Below are 18778 nucleotides of genomic sequence, written 5' to 3' on the forward strand. Positions count from 1 at the left end.
TTTTTTTTTTTAGAAATTCAAGCACAGGACTTATCACATAGTGACTTCTGAAGAACTTGGGAACTGATACCCAAAAAATTAACAACAATATAATTATTTATATGTGCCATATTAATCAAATCACAATACCTGATTTTGGAATTGCAGGTCATTTCATTTTCTGGGTAATGAATATCCACTGCATCCTGAATGACTGTTCCATATTCATATACTTTGATCTTCTTTGTTACCCCAGCAATGGCAAAATAGTCACAATCTCGGTCAAATTCAATACTGAAGAGAAAAAGTACAAGGGTTAGTAACAAAGAATACACAAAACCCTAAGATGTCAGATCTAGTTCTAAAGTAATTCTGTCTGCCACTATAAGGTAACTTTTTGAGACAGTTTTCAACTGTACTGAATTCCAGGGTCCATGATAAATCATCAAGTCACAGCAAATTAGAGGGAGAAAAAAGTTATGTATAGTTGCACGTTCTCCCTAGGGCAGGTGGTATTTTTTCTTATATGTCACCTAAAACTTTTTTTTTTAATTCAGCCCTACCAATAATCAAATATCAAGGCTGATAATTCACACTGTGAGGCTAGTGAAAAAAAGATGAAATACTTATATGAATATGAGTAAAGAAGCCACAAGTTTATTACAAATTAATTTGTTGTTATTCCAGGCTCTTCCATACATAGTTGTTTGTTTTTGATGGGAGATAGATTTTCTCAGATCTTAATATTAAATGCCTAACAGTGATGGCGAACCTATGGCACAGGTGGCAAAGATGGCACATAGAGAGCTCTCTGTGGGCACAAGGCTGCCCCTCGCCCCCTAGTTCATTACTAAAAAGGAAAAGGGACTCGAGTGGAGTTGCTCCCTGCCCTCTCTCCACCGTTCCTGATGGTATTTTTTCACACCACCTGCCCCTTCACAGTGGGGAAGGTGGGCAGCTCACAGGCAGCAGATTTGGAGGGGAACGGAGTGCTCAGGCCACTTCCCTCCACCCCTCTATACTCACTGAGGACATACCTCACTTCACCCACCTTCCACCTAGCAGCCCAAATTGAGTGCTCCCTCCCTCCCCTGTGTGGGGTAAGGGGGGGTACGGGGGCCCAGCACTCCATCTTTAAAAGGTTCCCCATCATTTATCAAATGAATTGGTTCTAGCAATAAGTTTTGAAACTTTATTAGCAGGTGGGGGTGGGGGTGGGGATAGGGGTGGGTAGAGCAGTACATATCATTATACAAAAACCTAAATGGTCTAATAGAATTCTAAACATTAAGTGAAGACATGTTATACAGTACTTGAGATTGAGACTTGCTATGAAACTTTGATGAGGCTAAAATACAAAGGTCCTGATTTTTTAAGCTACAGGTGAAGTCACAATTTCCAAGTTTTGTGAAGCAATTCCTTTTCTATTCAGAAAATTTAGTGCACAATTTTTATTAGATAATTTATGCTAGTAATTTTCTAAGCTTGTATTTTGTTTCAAAACTTTGGAATTCACTATCTTCTGTATTATAAAACTAAAACAGACAACGTAAGTACCATATAAAATAACAGTTGCTAATTACATTCATGTTCTTAGGTTTCTACATTTAGAGATGGCAAGAAAATTCCAGGTTACCTACACTCATTTTACAGCAGAGTAAACTGCAGACCAGTGGGGTTAAGTGACTTGAATAGGGTCATAAAAACAAAAGGTCAACCCACCCTGTTTTACACTGTACCATACCACCTCTGTAAAGGGAAAGAGAAGGCACATATGGGGGCTCTCCCCACCCTACAACCATACCTAGGACCAGGGATGAGGGTCAGAAAATGCAGTGGGTCCCTCTATTCCCAGGGAGAAGCTACGGTGTCTCATCTGGCTTCCTCCCCAGCTTGAGGGAACTCACATGTTATCCCAAAGGAGGATGAGGGGTCAGGATCATGAAAACATCCTGAAAAGGAGCTGAATGGTAGTTTCCAAGTAGAAGCATACATATAGGCTATAGGAGTCATCTGGTGTCAGGCATTCAGTCATCTTCATGGTATGCTGCCATAACTGCTTATCTTATTACTGTAGTGGAGTAACCTAGCATTTTTTCCCTTTGTATTTCTGTCCTTTGCTCAGAATAAATGTTGTGCCCAGTGCAAAAAGGGGGAAAAAGATCATCAGAAACTATGTTCTTCCTCCCATGGTAAACTGAGGAAATATCCTCCTTTTTAGCTGAGTGGGAATCATACTTTTAGTTGTATGGGATGATAGGAATAACATGGAAAGCTGAGAATGATCCTTTACAGTCCCATAGTCCTTCCCTTATTTCACAGATAAGGCTAAATTATTTTCCCTACGTAATATATATGGTAAGTATGAGAGATGGGATTGCACCTGGGTTCTCTTCTTCCAAATCCATTGTTCCTTCCAATGTCTGAAACTGTTGATTGCATTCTTAATTGAACTGATGTCTCATTTACTATTTGCTGTTCTATGTATTCAAATACAGCAGAACTAAACTTATGGCAGCTATTCATCTACCTGAATAAAAACTATGCTTTCAGTCTTTCTGCCACTGAAAAATATTATTGGGCCTGGTAAAGGGCCAGATTATTAGATCTGAAATGCATAAGGTCTAGTAACCTCCCAATCTAAATATGTTTTGTCTACCTAAAAACATATCTACTAAAAATTAAATCAATAGCATTTCAATATTAAGTCAACATATTTACACAAATACTATTTAATAAAGAGAAAGATGATCTGAAGGCTAACCAAAGAAAATGATTACCCAAACTATAACTTACTTTCAATGAACATTAAAGGCATAGCAGTGAGGAAAAGGCATTACAGTGGGAAAACAGATGTAGCAATTAAATTCTGTCATGAGTCAAATAAGGTAAGTACTGCCCATTTTCTATGCCCATGCTATTAACCAAAGCAATTTGTTTTTATTATTTTTTACTAAAGCTATTATTCATCTGGTCTAACAGTATTTTGTAATCTATCTAACATATCCTAATCTGTACAACAATTATCTCTTTAAACCTTATTGCCTCCTTTAAAATATAAAGTCCTTCAGTGCAACAACAACATTTCAAAAATAGATCTTTTACCCCTAAATGCTCACTATGAGATATAGAATGGCATAAGGGACAAGATTCATCCTTAGGTCAAGAAGATCTAAGTTTCAAGTACAGTCTCAGATGACCAGAAGCAAAACTTCACTTTGTCCTAGGGAAACTCTAAGACTTTACCTTACAGAATGTATTGGTAATGGGAACTTCCACAATGGGAGTTGTTTAAACCAATTAAATAATAGGTCTAGACCCCTTCACCCACCAAACCACTCACTATGAAACACAGAATATAACACATAATTGTTAATAAACCTTGTTTGCATATGTTTACATACCAAATATGGTTACATAGTTATAACAAAAAATTTTTGGTTTGATGGAATGATAATTTGCTTTCAACTCTCATTGAAATCAGAGAAATGTCGAGAACATTCAGATCCATGAGAGAAATAGTGTCAGAAGGATGTAAAATAAGGATAATAGATATTCAACTACACTGATGCTCCAATGGAAAAAGAAGATGGCTTATTTTTTAAACTGTATCAACCCTCAGCATATTAAGGAACAAAAATATTCATGTAGTTCTAAGAAGTACTGGCCTTGCCAAATTCATTCACATCAGTACCTAAATGCCAATACAAATGAAGAACTATTAAAAAAAAAACAAAAGAGAACATAACATCATACTTGAATTTTACTTTTAACAACAGAGATGGAAACAATAAAAGAGTAAATCATGGGCTTAAGCTGCTCATCTAAAAACTATTTTGCTGAATTCTAATCAATTATTTCTATAAAGATATTTATTAATTGGTTTATACCTCAAATAAACTTCAGGATTGAAATAAAATATTAAATGATTTCTTATTCTATAAAATATTTGTTGATTTCTACATGGAAACTGACAATGTAACTAACCCCCAATAATGTATACTAAAGAAATACACAATGCTCACTATAAATAATGAAAGAATGGTCTCAATGGCTTAAACAAACAAACAAAAAAAAAATTCAGTATGCTACTTTTACCATACTCATGCTACTAGACTCAATAATTTTCTCAAGGTTCTAAGTAGTTAACCAAGGTTCACTTCTGCCTGACCATCTAATCAGTGGTCTTTCAGACAACTGATTTAAGAAAATAAACTTGAATAATAATTTCAAGCTTCCACACAGTTTTTTCCAAAGAAAACATCTTAGAAACCATGTCAGGTTACATGTACCTCATTCCTCTTAAAATAATATCATCATGGGGTTATTTTTGAGATGGAAAGAAATCAAGTTTTTCTTTCACATTTGCAATGAATGTTTCTACTACTGAAACATTATTTATTATATAAATGGAAAATATAATTCATTAGTAGGAAACTGACTATATTCTTTGTCAAAATTCCATCAGTCAAGTCATTTAAGCAGTGAGGAGGCAAAGTATTCATGACCAATGATTGATATACATTTTAGGTAGAGTATAGTAAAAATGAAGCAGATTTCAATATGATGAAAGAGAGAATTTGTCAATACTCTCACTGTCATAGCTTTTTGTCACTATTAACACTGGTCATTGACAACCCTGAAAACTGGAATCCAATTTATCTGAAGGGAAAAAAAAAAAGACTCCATAGAAAGAATGGTTAAAAGTTTCATTTATCACTTTAATGTTGAACCTATACCAGTGATGGCAAACCTTTTAGACACCAATGCCTTGCTATGCCACACTCCCCTTGACTAGGTACTATGCCCACCCCACCCACACACACACACAATCCATGGCCTTATCCCTCACAAAGGTGGGAGAAAGGGAAAGAGTGGTCCAGGCATTCTTCCTAGGGAAGGGAATAAGTGCTTCCATTGGGCTGCTGGGCAGAGGGTTGGGGAGGCGCAGTAGAAAGGAGAAGGAAACAGCTTCACCCAAGTCCCTCTGCCGTTCTAGTAACTAACTCTGGCAGGCAAAGGTGTGTGTGTCCACAGAGGTCTCTGTGTGATATCTTTGATACTTGTGCCATAGGTTCAAAGATTCAACATCACAGACCTATACTAAGACCAAATATATATATATATATATATATATAACCTCAAGGAAGGGAAATTTCACATTCATACTCTTTCAATTTAGTGAATATTAAGAGATAATATAATAATTTTTGAGAAACAAATCACATATAAATTGTGTGGAGTAGAATTCCGGGAAGACTCTTACTCCCAGAAATCACTTTAATGAACAGTATTATATTGAATCTCTGGGAGCTTGAAGATCACCTTTGATTGACAAATAAGTCAGTTGGATGGAATGTTCCCAGGGAAGTCATGGGAAAGGCAGGAGGAGGGCAATTGAGAATCCTGAGGAGAGATTCTGGGTCTTTGACCTGTGCTGAGGCTGGAGATCTGTGGATCCTGGTCTTGGAGTGAGAGAGAGCAAACCTCTCTCTGCAAACTCTTCCTGTACTTGAGATACCGTGCCAACCTGTACCTGACCGCCACCTACTGCCCCTAGGTATTAGGAGTTTCATCATCTAGATATCTAGGTTTCCCAGGGCCCAGGAGGGATCCGGTGTCCACATGGAATCTAGAGTTCCCAAACTTGTAGCTTAGTGAGATATGATGAACCCCAAGTTTAGAAATAGTTTGTAGGTTGGAGACCCCCAAAGCTTGTGCTTGTTCCCTGTTCCCCTGGGAATCCACCCTGAAGGGAATCTCAGGCTAGTAGTAGCAGACTGAATAATGGACCCCAGGGTAAATGCTAAATACCCTTTTGTCCTAGGTAGTCTTCCCCATTGTATCTGAGACCCTTACCCAGGAAGACTACCAGGGCAGGGACCATTCCTTTAGTATCCTTTGTGTAAGCAGTCCCTTTCCCCTACACCCTAGCCTCTAGCTATGATCCCTTTCTCTAGCTTGATTGTATCCGGTCAGTATAATGTCAATCATCTCTCCCAGGCCCCTAGATCTTCCCAAAAGGTATACAAGTTCCCCAATTTCCTTTGTCCCTAGGAGTGGTCATCTAGCGTGGTGTCACTCCCAGGGGGATCAGGGAGCAGAGCAAAGCAGTGTTCCTTTAGACTCTGCACAAGGCGCAGCTCTGCATAAGAGGCCAAGTAGCCCTCATCCCCCTTTCCCTTGATTAAAGAGTGGTTTTATGACTATTTAATAGTCCCGCGTTTTTCTAAGTTAACACCAGGAAGTGGGCAGGAGACGAAGAAGAGGGTGGAAAGAACTCAACTGTAAGGCTGAAGATCTATTGAAGAAGTCAAAAATATCCCAGCAGTTTACCTACTCTGGTTTAGTCCTGGCCAGGCTGAACCAGAGGGAAGCTACATTGATTCTTCATCTGCTAGCAGTTGAGATTTCATTAGTAATCATTAGAATAGGGTCTCCTATACCACAGTCCTTTACCCTTATCCTTCTTGGTTAATATAAAGTTTAAAGTACCTTCCTAAAGCAGTTTCCAAGCTTGTTTTGGGAAGGGAGAAATCTCAGTCAGAATACAAGGCATTATCCTAGCTAAAGAGCCCAAATCAACATATTAATTAACCCCAGGTGAGTCCTGAAGGGATATACCTCAGACCTGAAGGATCCTGCCTGGGCAACTGTTATAAGGAAGAAGGGTCATCTTATTTCTCTCTGTACATCAATTTACCATCTCAAATAGATCAAGAGACCTCCCATAATTATAACAACAGGAGACTTGATAAGATGCTGGCAGAGAAAAGAGGCTTTATTAAGAGAAAAACCGTAAAGGGATTCTGCCCACCCAATTGGTTTGCTTTGGGGCAAAACTATCCTTTCTTCTTCTAGATACAATCACAGATTGTATCTAGATACAATCCTGATTCTCCTCTTCCCCCCTGTTCAATCTCATAGAAGGGGGAGCTGTTATGTTTACAGTCTTGAGCATGTAATTTTTAACATAACATACTCCTAAAGACCCCCATAATAAAATAACAATAACAACAACAACAAAAGCCTGTGACTAAAATGTGATTCCCAGGCTGGGACCATAATTATACTTTTGAAACTCACTGTACTTTTCCTCCTTCAGCTTATCTTGGAGTTGGCTTTCTTCTCAGGGTACAAACAAACTGTTCTCAAGGTTTTTGAATATGGGTCTGGAAAACTAAAAATTTCATTTTGGGGGGGACGGAGGGGTGGTATTGGCAGTCTAAGGAATACTAACACTAAAAGGTCTTGAAAATTGGGGTTATAAGCCAAATATTACTTTGAGAATTACACACTAAATCTCATCCCACACATAAATGATCATGGGCTTGAAGTATTTTAAAGTTGAAAGTACCTTAAAGATCACAGTGTAATGTTCATTTTATATATGATGAAATTAAGGCTCACAAATTGTTACTGGCTTGGCCAGGTTTACAAAAAGGCAATATGTTTTAAAACAGGTCACTTGATTCCAAAGAGACTACTCTTGCCACTACATGAAACCATTCACTTCTATGAAGTGATCTCATATAAATGGAATCACTAACTCCCAGAGTTAGAAGAAACCAGAGAAATAAGTCTTGTCCAGCAAACAGGAATCCCGAAACATCCCATCTGAAACCTCCCTGATAAGGGATCATATATTCTCTACTTGTAGACCCCCTTAAAAAAAAAAAAAAAACTTCCACTTTTATAGTTAGCCCATTCTGCTTTTGAAAAGAACTAAATTTTTAGGAACTTTTTTTTTTTAATAACAAACCAAAATTTGCCTCTCTGCAATTTCCATCCACTACAAATAGTTCTGCTTTCTGGTGACAAACTAGAACAAATTCAATCTGTCTTACATAGTCCTTCAAATAAATGAATGCAGTTATCATTGCTTCTTGCTCCCAGCCATCCAAGAACCTTCAACATAATTATTATGTGATAGCCTCTATAGTCTCACTTATCATGGCAACCTTTCCAGACACACTCTAGTTTGTCTATGTGCTTTTTAAAGAATTTGCATCAAGAACTAAATACAATACTCAAGCTATAGTCTGATCAGGAGAGAATATAATTGGTCTATCATTTTCTTCATTTTAGACACTATGTTTCCATCTGTGACACCTCAGCTTTACAGTACCAACTTTTCAGTGGCTTTTTCTAAAGACTTCTCTCTTTTCTTTAAACTCTCTTTTGATAACCATCTATCTCATCACAAGTTTCATGGATTTAAGTATCATCTCCATGAATATGACACCCAGATCTATATATCTCCTATCTACTGAACCACATAGCAAAATTATCAATTGCTTTCTGGACATATTCGTTATGAAACTCAATAATAAAAAACAATATTTTTTTAAAAATTCAACTATTTTCTGAGCTTATCATTTCTCAGTTGCCAAGACCTGCCAGAGAAATCATTCTTCCTCTACAATATATCTTTATCTGTCCCCATTTCTGCAATCACAAGAGTCATTCTGTTTCTTATTTCCTATCACCTGAACTGTTGCAATACCATTTCTGTTTCTGTGATTGGTTCACTCTAGTAACCAAAATGTAAATCCGAGATGTTAAAATGTTTGTCATTATTAAGTCAATATTTTGTCTTTCCTTTTGTCTGTGTTCTTTGAATTAATTACATTTTTAATTCTCAGAGATGTTTACCATCACTTATTATCATTTTTCTATGCCATAGCACATAGTATATTTTTGTAAAGGTATCATGTTGAGAGGAACTATATAAATGTTTTTTATTGTATAATTTGAAAGATTCCATAAGTTTTTCAGGGCTAAATACTACAAGGGTTTGTTCAGTTGTCAATGTTCCTTCTTGTTGATATTTCTCTTTGATATTAGGTGCATATATGTTTACTTTTTATATTAGTTTACTTTTGATGCTTCCTTTAAGCATAATATAGTTTTCCTGTTCATCTGTACTGATACTATGATTTTTATTTTTGCATCATCTGACAGCATGGTTACAAATCCTGCTTTTGATAAATTTATAATAAATTTAGTTGTCACTTCTTGTTCTAATTCTGGATGTGCTTTTATTAGTTATAGAATAACATAATTGGATTTTTATTTTTATATACATTCTATCACTTCCCTTCAGTTTATAAGTTTGTACGTTTAAATATATGATTGTTAGATTTGTATAACCACTTTCTCCTTTAAATCAAGTACTTTGTCCTTGAGATTATTTTAAATTCAAATCTTACCCATTCACAATTACCTATATTTTTCCTAATTATCTATTTCTCCTTTCCCTTTTTTATTAGCAATAGCAACGAAATTAACTTTTTCCTTCCAACTTTTTAAAACAAAAAATATTAATTATAAGAAAATACATTTTATTTTGTTTTAAGAATTTTTTTTCCTTAGGTATGTTTTCATTAGTACTTTTCTAGACCATTCTGAATTTTGCTTTCTTAGTTGTGAACTGCCCTATTTGTTTATACTTTATTCTCTTTAGTTTTCCTTGTTAAATCAGGTTTGACCCTCTTTTTCTAAACAAAATCTATGTTATTTCTTATATAACTCTTATGCCACAATCTCGTTTTTTTAATATGATGACTCATTATTGGAAATATACATTTCTGTAAAACTTAAGTTTGGATAGAAGTAGCCCTGTGTGGTAGAAATTGTCTTGTAGCACAAATCATGGGATCCAGTCTAACTCCCAACAGTTACCATGATCAGTCTCCTCAAATTCTTGCTCAATTGATTTCTGGCTTTATTCCTTACCTCCAACTTTATCAGTTTAGGGCAGAGATTCAGCAACGTATGGCTCTTTCTGCAGGAGCCAAAAAGTCAAATTTTTTTTTTCGGTGCTGTTACAGGAGCGCACACTGTGAGCACTTTTCAGCTCTCATGAAATTACATTTTAAAAGATGTGGCCTTTATGGCTTTCATGGCCAAAAAGGTTGCCGACCCCTGGTCTAGGAGATAGCTGACCCATAGAGATTTTTACATACATCCTCTCCTGGAATGCAATATTTACCATGGAATAGAAATTCTCTCAGGGGTGGTGGTCAATCAATACATCCCTCTCAATCTCCTTTGACTCCTAAATTTTTCTGCAGTTTTTCTTCTTTCCAAGAGACCATAAGAATCAATAATTTTTTACTGCTTCCTCATGAACTTAGTAGAAGTCTGTTATCTTGCTCCTCTCAACTCATTTATACAACTTCCCACTCTATGACTGCTCTCCATTAGTATTATTCCATAGTGTTTCAATTCAATTCTTCCCCCTCGGCTTCCCCTGATTTTTAAAGTTTCAATTTAATCTGTATTCCTTTTGTCTTTTCTGATCTCTTGATCATGCTTCTTTATATTTTAAACAGGTCAAATTCCTTGTTTTGAATTTTTTAAACAGTCTATTCATGAAATTTGTTCTCTTTTATTACTTATTCTTTTGAAAGGTGTTCTCTGTTTGCACCATGTAATAGCAAATTGGATTTTCTGCTAATGTCTGGTTTGTTTTTATAATATAATCCTTTAAAAAATTTCCACTTTTCAAAACTGATGATCAATCTCAATTAAATGCAATATGACATTCTGAATTATTCTGAAATCCTATGCTTGTTTGAATGTACTATTCTCCTAAGATTCAAACTTCTTTTTCTTCCAGCAACCTGCAAAATTTGTTATTGAAGTTTTGAAAGATCTAGATCAGGGATTCCCAAACTTTTTTGGCCTCCCGCCAACTTTCCAGAAAAAATATTACTTAGCCCCCTGGAAATTAATTTTTTTTTAAATTTTAATAGCAATTAATAGGAAAGATAAATGCACCTGTGGCCATCATCACCCACTCTGGATCACTGCAGCACCCACCAGGGGGTGGTGGAGCCCACTTTGGGAATCACTGATCTAGATAATGTGACCCTGGGCAAGTTACTTAACCCCCATTGCCTAGTCCTTACCACTCTTCTGCCTTAGAACCAATACACAGTATTTATTCTAAGGTGGAACGTAAGGGTATAAAAAAAGATCTAGATATATAGATATAGTATGCATGTACAGTTATAATTAGAGTAATTGCTGAGAGAGAGACGGGGCGGGGGGTGGGGAGGGAGATTGATTGATTGATTGATTTGGGAGCAGAGCAGCTAGATGTAACAGTAGATGGAGTGCCTGATGTCAGGCAGATTCACCTTCCAAAGTTCAAATCTCACCTCAGAAACTAGCTGTGGGACCCAGGACAAGTCACTTAATGCTATATGTCTCCGTTTCCTCAACTGTAAATGAACTGAAGTAAAAAATGGCAAACCACTCCATTAATTTGGCCAAGAAAATTGTAAATAGGTCATAAAGAGTTAGACAGGACAAATAACTGAACAACATAATTTGGGAATGACAGAGAGGGGTAGAGTTACAGAGTTAAAGTATTTTGTAGAAATTGATTACTTCACAATCTTGTTTCTGTTCATTTGAAAAAGTAGTGCTACAATGGCTTATTGCTTGGTCTCCTTACTTTGGCACAGTGGAAAGAGAAGTGAGTGTGAAGTCAGGAGTTAGATTCAAATGACTCTCCTGTCATTATCTATACAAACTGGACCAGTCTCTTTACTTTTCTGGCCCTCAATTTCCTTGAATATGAAATGAAGGGGTCAGATCAGATGACCTCTGGGACTCCTACCCAATCTATATCCATAATTCAATGATATTCCTAAAACAAATACCTGGCCATACTTCCAACCCCACAGTAATGACTTAAAGAACAACTCTTCAGTCTAGCGTCCACAAATCTCTGCTCCCCACATCCTTTTTGAGATTTATTTCATAGTAATACTATTGACATATTCTAAAGCCTAGTCTAACTGATCTGTACACAAGCTCTTCACCATGAAGGCCATTTCCTTTTCCAGCATCATGCCTTTACACTGTGTTCCTCTACTTGACTCTTAAGAGTTTTCTACAAAGAAAAGCTCAATGACCACTGTTTGATGAGGTTTCCATGATGTTACTGGTTGTTGAAAGTGATTTAGTTAACTTATCACCAAGTAATAACTTACATATAAGTTTATAGATGACTATTAATAGAATGGTAACTACTCAAGAACAGGAATTATTTTATTTTTGACTTTGTATCCCCAGTACAGAGAATATTTAGTTTCATATAATAGGCATTTAACATTTCTTGAGTTTAAAATTTAATTATGCTGGTTACCTGGGCATAGCGTTCATATGCTGCCTATCCACTAGAAACTTCAAATTATATTTAAGGAAAGAAATGACTAGGTATGTAGTCTGCCATTTTTCTATTTATGTAATCTGTTTTTTGTGTGCAAATGTAGGATGGACATTTATCTCTTATATTTAATATAATTATATTGAGCCCATTTGTTCAGTCTCTCAAGAAACTTTTAGATCCAACATGTGTGAGACAGAATTGCGTGTTCTATTCTCAGAATAAGCATTCAGCTTATAAAGGTTAGTTTGTTACCTTTTGTTGATTGAAGACTCTGGGACAAGCTTAGGAGAGAGACTGATGGACTAAAGGGCAATAAACAATTTGGTTGCTCCCCTTACCTCACCTGAACTGGGTTGGAAGAACTGGTGTTTTGGATGGTAGATCAAGGCCCCGTGCAGGGGCCAGAGAGGGGAGCATGGACACTTATGTTGGAAAATTGTAGATACTACCTATTTGCTGCCTAGTCAGTTGGTACTTCTTAGCCCATCAATGAAGTGCTCTCTTTCAAGAAGGGGATGAACAACTGCCTCTTTGTACTCCTACCTTCTGACTCGACATCTGGTTTATTTGAGTGAGTGGAGCACTTGTGCTTATTTTTATCTCACACAAAGATAATAATCAAAATTTTAGTTTTGTATAATTGTAAAATCTGTTGACCAAACTATGTCAATTAACCAAGTCACTGAAAAAAAGTAAATAGCACACATTCTTGAAGTACAAAGCTTTAGACTTCCATTCAAGTTCATATTGATCCAAGAATGGGTTTGTGGAACCAGTGATTCAATAAGTTCAAAAATGCCTTATAATCTATTTATGTCCTCATACCCTTTTGCATTTTTGTTTTTCCCCTGTGCATTTTAAATAAAAGCTTTTTAATGCTTTTTTTAAAACCTATCAATACCACAAATCAACCTCCAACAAATAGAAGCCTCCTCCAGAATAACAATGATGCTGAGAGTGCTGAACTTTGAATAAGAAGGACTTGAATTCAAATCCTATCCAACACTATAGCTAGCTGGGTGGTCAAAGGAAAGTTATGGATATATGGAGGTACCTTGAACAAATCAAGGCCACTGAGGAAAAGCAGCCACAAAAGACATGCCTGTAAGTTTGAGATTCTTGTTAAGGCCAGTCTCAGAACTATAGCTGTTCTCTAGGCTGAAACTCAGACAAGAAAGGATTCCTCCACCAATAGGGTCATCATTGAACCTTGAGTCTTTCCTCATTCTGATGAGCAAATAAGTCTCTGTAATATCATGACTGTAAGAATCAGACCTTCCTTTCCTTAAGTTACACAGAGTAGATTAGGTGTGACTCTTTCTCAATTTTCTTACATTTGAAAAGAACCCTGGTAACACTGTTGTGTGAAGTTATTTCATAAAACAATATTCTGTGAGAAAGAAATATACCTCCCAATAATGCTGTAATGCTTAGGATTCTACTCTCTATAAAAATCTTTCTTTTTGTCACAATCTCAGTTTCTTCATCTATAAAATAAGGTTAAAAATGACACCCTACCTCAACAAGGCAGTTTTATGTAAAGCAATTTGTGAATATTAAATCATCATATAAGTGTGTCAGAATAAATGTTTCATTCTGTACCATTACTTTAATAAAAGATGGGTCATATTCTTCAATATCATTCCTTTGAAGTCATGATTGGCTATCCCTTTGGTCAGAATTCTGAGGATACTTGAATAACTATCAAAGTTATTTCCCCTAAATGAATCTAAGGTAAGAGGGGAAGATACTGAATGAGAAAAAAAGCATTAAATTTCTTTGATAAAGGTTTGATATCCAAGATATAACACTAATAGCCATTCTGTAAAATTTAAGTGGTTAAAGTAAAAAAACAAACAGTTCTCAAAAAAATTGCAAAGTTTTCTGAACCTCATGAAAGAAAACACCAAATCACTAAAAAGTAAGAGAAATGCAAATCAAATGACCCTCCCAGTTTAGCACACACCCTGCAAATTAGCAAAGATAGTAAAAAATGATGATAATGTTGGAGTTGTTATGGAATGATAGGCAAACTAACATGCAGTAAAATGGTACAATTATTTTGGAAAGCAAAGTGAAATTATGCAAATAAAGCAGCAAAGATATTCAAATGCTTTGGACTTATAACCCAAGGAAGCAATTTATAAGTAGAAAGTGTCTATAAACACCAAAATATTTATAACAGAACTTTCTGTGACGGAAGGAATTGGAAACAAGTAGATTTCCATCAATGAGGGAATGGTGTAACAAATTGTGGTGTAATGGAATATTACTGTGTTAAAGGAAATGACATAAACAATGAACATAGAGAAGACTGGAATGATCTATATGAATGAATGCAAAATGAAATTTTAAAAAGCCCAGAAAGCATTGTACACGATAACAACAATGTAAAATGGAAAGAATAAACACATTAACCAAAAAAATCAAAAGTGAATATAAGGGGGCAGCTGGGTGGCTCAGTGGATTAAGAGTCAGGCCTAGAGACAGGAGGTCCTAGGTTCAAATCTGGCCTCAGCCACTTCCCAGCTGTGTGACCCTGGGCAAGTCACTTGACCCCCATTGCCCACCCTTACCAATCTTCCACCTATGAGACAATACACCGAAGTACAAGGGTTAAAAAAAAAAAAAAAAAAAAGTGAATATAAGAGTTGTGAGTTTCCAACTGTCAGTGTGGGGACTCTCTCTCTGAGCTCTCTGGACTAAGCAAGGTCCAGAAAACAGCTTTTCCTTAGCTCTCTGGCAAATTCCCTGTGAAATTTATATCCAATTAGTTATAAAGTCTTGTTCATTCTACCTTTGTAACATCTTTCCTATATGCCACATTCTTTCTTCTGACATTGCAGCTACCTTGGTATAAGTCCTTTTCTCCTTACACTTGGACCACTTTCTATACCCTGCTGGTTGGTGACTGTCTTAAGTATCTTGCTACTCAAAACAATTCTCCACTCCGGTTGTCAAATTGATCTTCCTAAAGTACAACTGTGACTAATCCCCTCCCCAGTCAACCATTTAATAAACTACAGTGGCTCCCTATTGCCTCTAATATCAAATAGAAAAAGGAAAGGGTAGTGTCATCAAAAGCTAGAAGAAAAAAATATCAAGGAGAAAAGAATAATTGGAGGCAGCTAGGTTACTCAGAATACAGGGCACCAAGTCTGGATATGGAAGGTCTTGGGTTCAAATCTGGCCCCAGACACTTCTTAGCTGTGTGATCATGGGCATGTCATTTAATCCCAATTGCCTAGCTCTTATTGCTCTTCTGTCTTAGAACTGACACATAGTTCTGATTCTAAGATAGAAGGTTTAAAATATATATGTTTCATCTTATGATCAATATAGTCCAATCAAACTGTCATTCTTGCTGTTTCTCATAAGCAGTCTGCCCTCCTATCCTAGCTACATGCCTTGTCCACATGTACCTTTGTTGTCCTTGTACACTCTGTAAAATATTAAGAAAACTAAAATGAAAGTAATAAATTGACATTTTTATCATATAAACTTTTTAACAGGAGAAAATAATACAAAGATCTAAGAATTTTCATGAAAACTTCACATATTTTTAAACTGAATCCTCCTACAAGGGCTCTTTTTAATAGAACTCTTAAAATTGACTCCTAAAAATATGCAATTATAAAATTTAAAAAAGAACAGAAATAGAAGATTGAATGAGCAAAGATCATTGTGGAGATATGCCCAAAGTAAGAACTATGAGCTGAGCAAAGATCATTGTGGAGATATGCCCAAAGTAAGAACTATGAGCTGAATGTTATTCTTATTATTCATATAAAAAGAACAGAATTATAAATTCTCATTATGTCTCTAAATAAAAAGTACCAAGAAAGCACTTTTATGCCAAATGCTAAGTAGGAAGATGGTAAAAGGAAAACTGTTTTCCATAATAGATGTTAATCTGGACAACTAAAAATGGGGAAAAAATCATATATATAATAAAAATCCATTTTAAAAATCTATAGTTTATGACAAAATGTTTGTTAGGTTTCTGCCATTGTTATTATTCATTAAGGACTAACACAGGAAAAATAAAATGCACCATGTTCCATATATTAAGCATATAACCTAAATTCTAAGCACATAATCATATTCCCTTACAGGAAAATATTAACAATTAATTCAATTTAAATTCCAAATAACAAACCATAATGTATTCATTCTAGTAAGCTCCAACTGGTATATTAAATCTAAAATCTGTCACAAACTATTCAACAAATAGTTCTTTCACACCAAAACTCAGAATTTTAAATGATCTCTATGTTTCCATCTTTTTTTTTCATTTTTAAGGTCTACTTTTATATATTTAGTTGAGATATATTATATTTCAAAAGCAAATATTCTTCATTTCATGACACATAAAACCAGAAAAGTCTTTCAGCCTAGTTGGCACTGCTTAGAGCATTAAAACTATCAAGACTACTTATCCCCAAAATAGGCACCAACATTTTTCTAAAAGGATAAAGTAGATACTAACAAAGGCTATACTAGATATCCAAGTTTAAGATGAAATATAATAGTTAGAAGGGATCTTAAAGACATAAATACCAGAAATAAATCCCTTCTATAACATCCTCAACCAGTAACCATTTTATTAAGGATGTACTACCTGGCAAGTGGCCATTTATGCCTTTACTTAGAGACTTCAACTGAAAAGAGACCCCAATATGTCCTCTATGGGAAGTCCACTTCACTTTTATATATTTCCTATTCTTTTTCTTAAACAAAATACTATTCTACTTCTCTCTGAAGAACAACTCTAATCACTCTTCTACATAATACCCCATCAATTGCTTAGGGAAAGCAATCATGTTCTCTCTAAGTCTGAACCAAAAAGATATTCACTAATTGGAACTTTATCCTTTCTAAACAATATTTCTTCAGATCTTTTAATTTTTTCCAAAATTTTTCAAAGAATATTGAGTCTCAAATTCTCTCTCTTCCTCTCCTTAACCCCCTCACCACCACTGAGATGCTAAGCAAACTCATATAGATTTTACATGTACAGTCATGTATAACATTTTTCCTTACCCTCTGTAGAAGGAAACTCAAATAGAAAAAAAAAAAAATTTAAGTGAAAATTTTGCTTTGATCTGGATTCAGACTCAGTTCTTTTCCTCTGGAAACAGATAGCAATATTTTTTTAAAATCATGAGTCTTGGGGGCAGCTGGGTAGCTCAGTGGATTGAGAGCCAGGCCTAGAGACAGGAGGTCCTAGGTTCAAATCTGGCCTCAGACACTTCCCAGCTGTGTGACCCTGGGCAAGTCACTTGACCCCCATTGCCTACCCTTACCAATCTTCCACCTATAAAATCAATACCCAGAAGTTAAGGGTTTAAAATTAAAAAAAAAAAAAAAAGAAATAAAAGAAAATCATGAGTCTTTGGGAAAGTTTTGGGTCATTGTATTGCTGAGAAGAATTATTATTCAGTTCTTCAGTATATGGTATTCCCGTCACTGTATACAATGTTCTTCTCAATCTGCTTATTTCACTCTGCTTCAGTCTTTTAAGTCAAGTTCTTCCAGGTTTTTCTTAGCTCTTCCTGCTTATAATTTCTAATTGTAAAATACTATTTCATTACAATTAGATACTATAACTTACTCAAACATTCCTCATTTTATGAGCATCTCCTCACTTTCCAATTCCTTGCTCCCCTAAAAAAGAGCTGTTTTAAATAATTTTGTAAATATAGCACATTTCTCCTTCCCCCTTTAAAAAAATTTCCTTGGTATACAACTCTAATAATGGTATTGCTGGGTAAATGGCTTTGTACTGTTTTTTAACCCTTCAGGCACAGGTCCAAATTGCTCTCCAGAATGAATTAATTTCTTTGGCAATTTTTTGCAACTCCTTTATCAGGATGTTGACAATTTTTTCATGATTTACCTGGTTCACTCACATTTCTTCTCCCAATTTTTCTTCTAACTCTCTTATTTTTAAAATCCTTTTTGAGCTCTTCTATTAATTCTTTTTGGGCTTGAGAGCAATTCATATCTTTTCTTGGCAGTTCTGAATGTAGCAATATTGACTTTGTTGTCTTCTGAATTTTTATTTTGGTGTTCTCTGTTACCAAAATAATTTTGTATGTTGTTTTGTTGTTGTTGTTTGTTTTCCGGACTTTTTCTTTTCTTTTAATTAAAAAAAAAAACTATTTAAATTGGGCTCTGTAACTGGTGAAGAAATCTCCATTTCAAACATCAGGTTCTTTGCATAGTTGCCTTCAGATCTGGCACCAGGGATTTATTTGCTTTTAGTTATTCCAAGATGGTATGATGTAAGGAGACATGTGTTTAATAGTGGCTAGGTCTGTGCTAGGGTCTGTGAATAACCCCAAGCACTGGAATACTCCTTGAAAATGTGATCAGGGTCCCCTGTTCCCTTAGGTTGCAAGCACTTGTGTCAACTAGTGCTCCTCCACCCCCTGAGATCATGTCCCCAGACTGCTTCCTGAATAGGGGTGGTACAACAAGGGTCTTACATCAAAGCCAGCAAAGGGATCCCTATAATCTCCTTCTGAGCAGTTGTCTGACTCTCCTTACTGTCTGTAGCCAAAAGCTCCGGAAGCCTTTACTGCTGCTTCATTTGTGCCCAAGGCTGTT

At 35.7% G+C, this 18778-nt stretch overlaps 1 protein-coding gene across 1 annotated transcript in view; it reads right to left on the reverse strand.

Annotated features, from left to right (window-relative positions):
* Window positions 1-18778, reverse strand: part of COP1 (COP1 E3 ubiquitin ligase) — a 317833-nt gene that overhangs the window by 128013 nt on the left and 171042 nt on the right. The window contains exon 12 of the mRNA XM_044674889.1: window positions 130-273. Within this exon, the coding sequence (XP_044530824.1) occupies window positions 130-273 (144 nt within the window). The remainder of the gene's footprint in view (window positions 1-129; window positions 274-18778) is intronic.

The sequence above is a fragment of the Gracilinanus agilis genome, chromosome 4 (genome assembly GCF_016433145.1).
Source record: "Gracilinanus agilis isolate LMUSP501 chromosome 4, AgileGrace, whole genome shotgun sequence".
Taxonomy (NCBI): Eukaryota; Metazoa; Chordata; class Mammalia; order Didelphimorphia; family Didelphidae; genus Gracilinanus; species Gracilinanus agilis.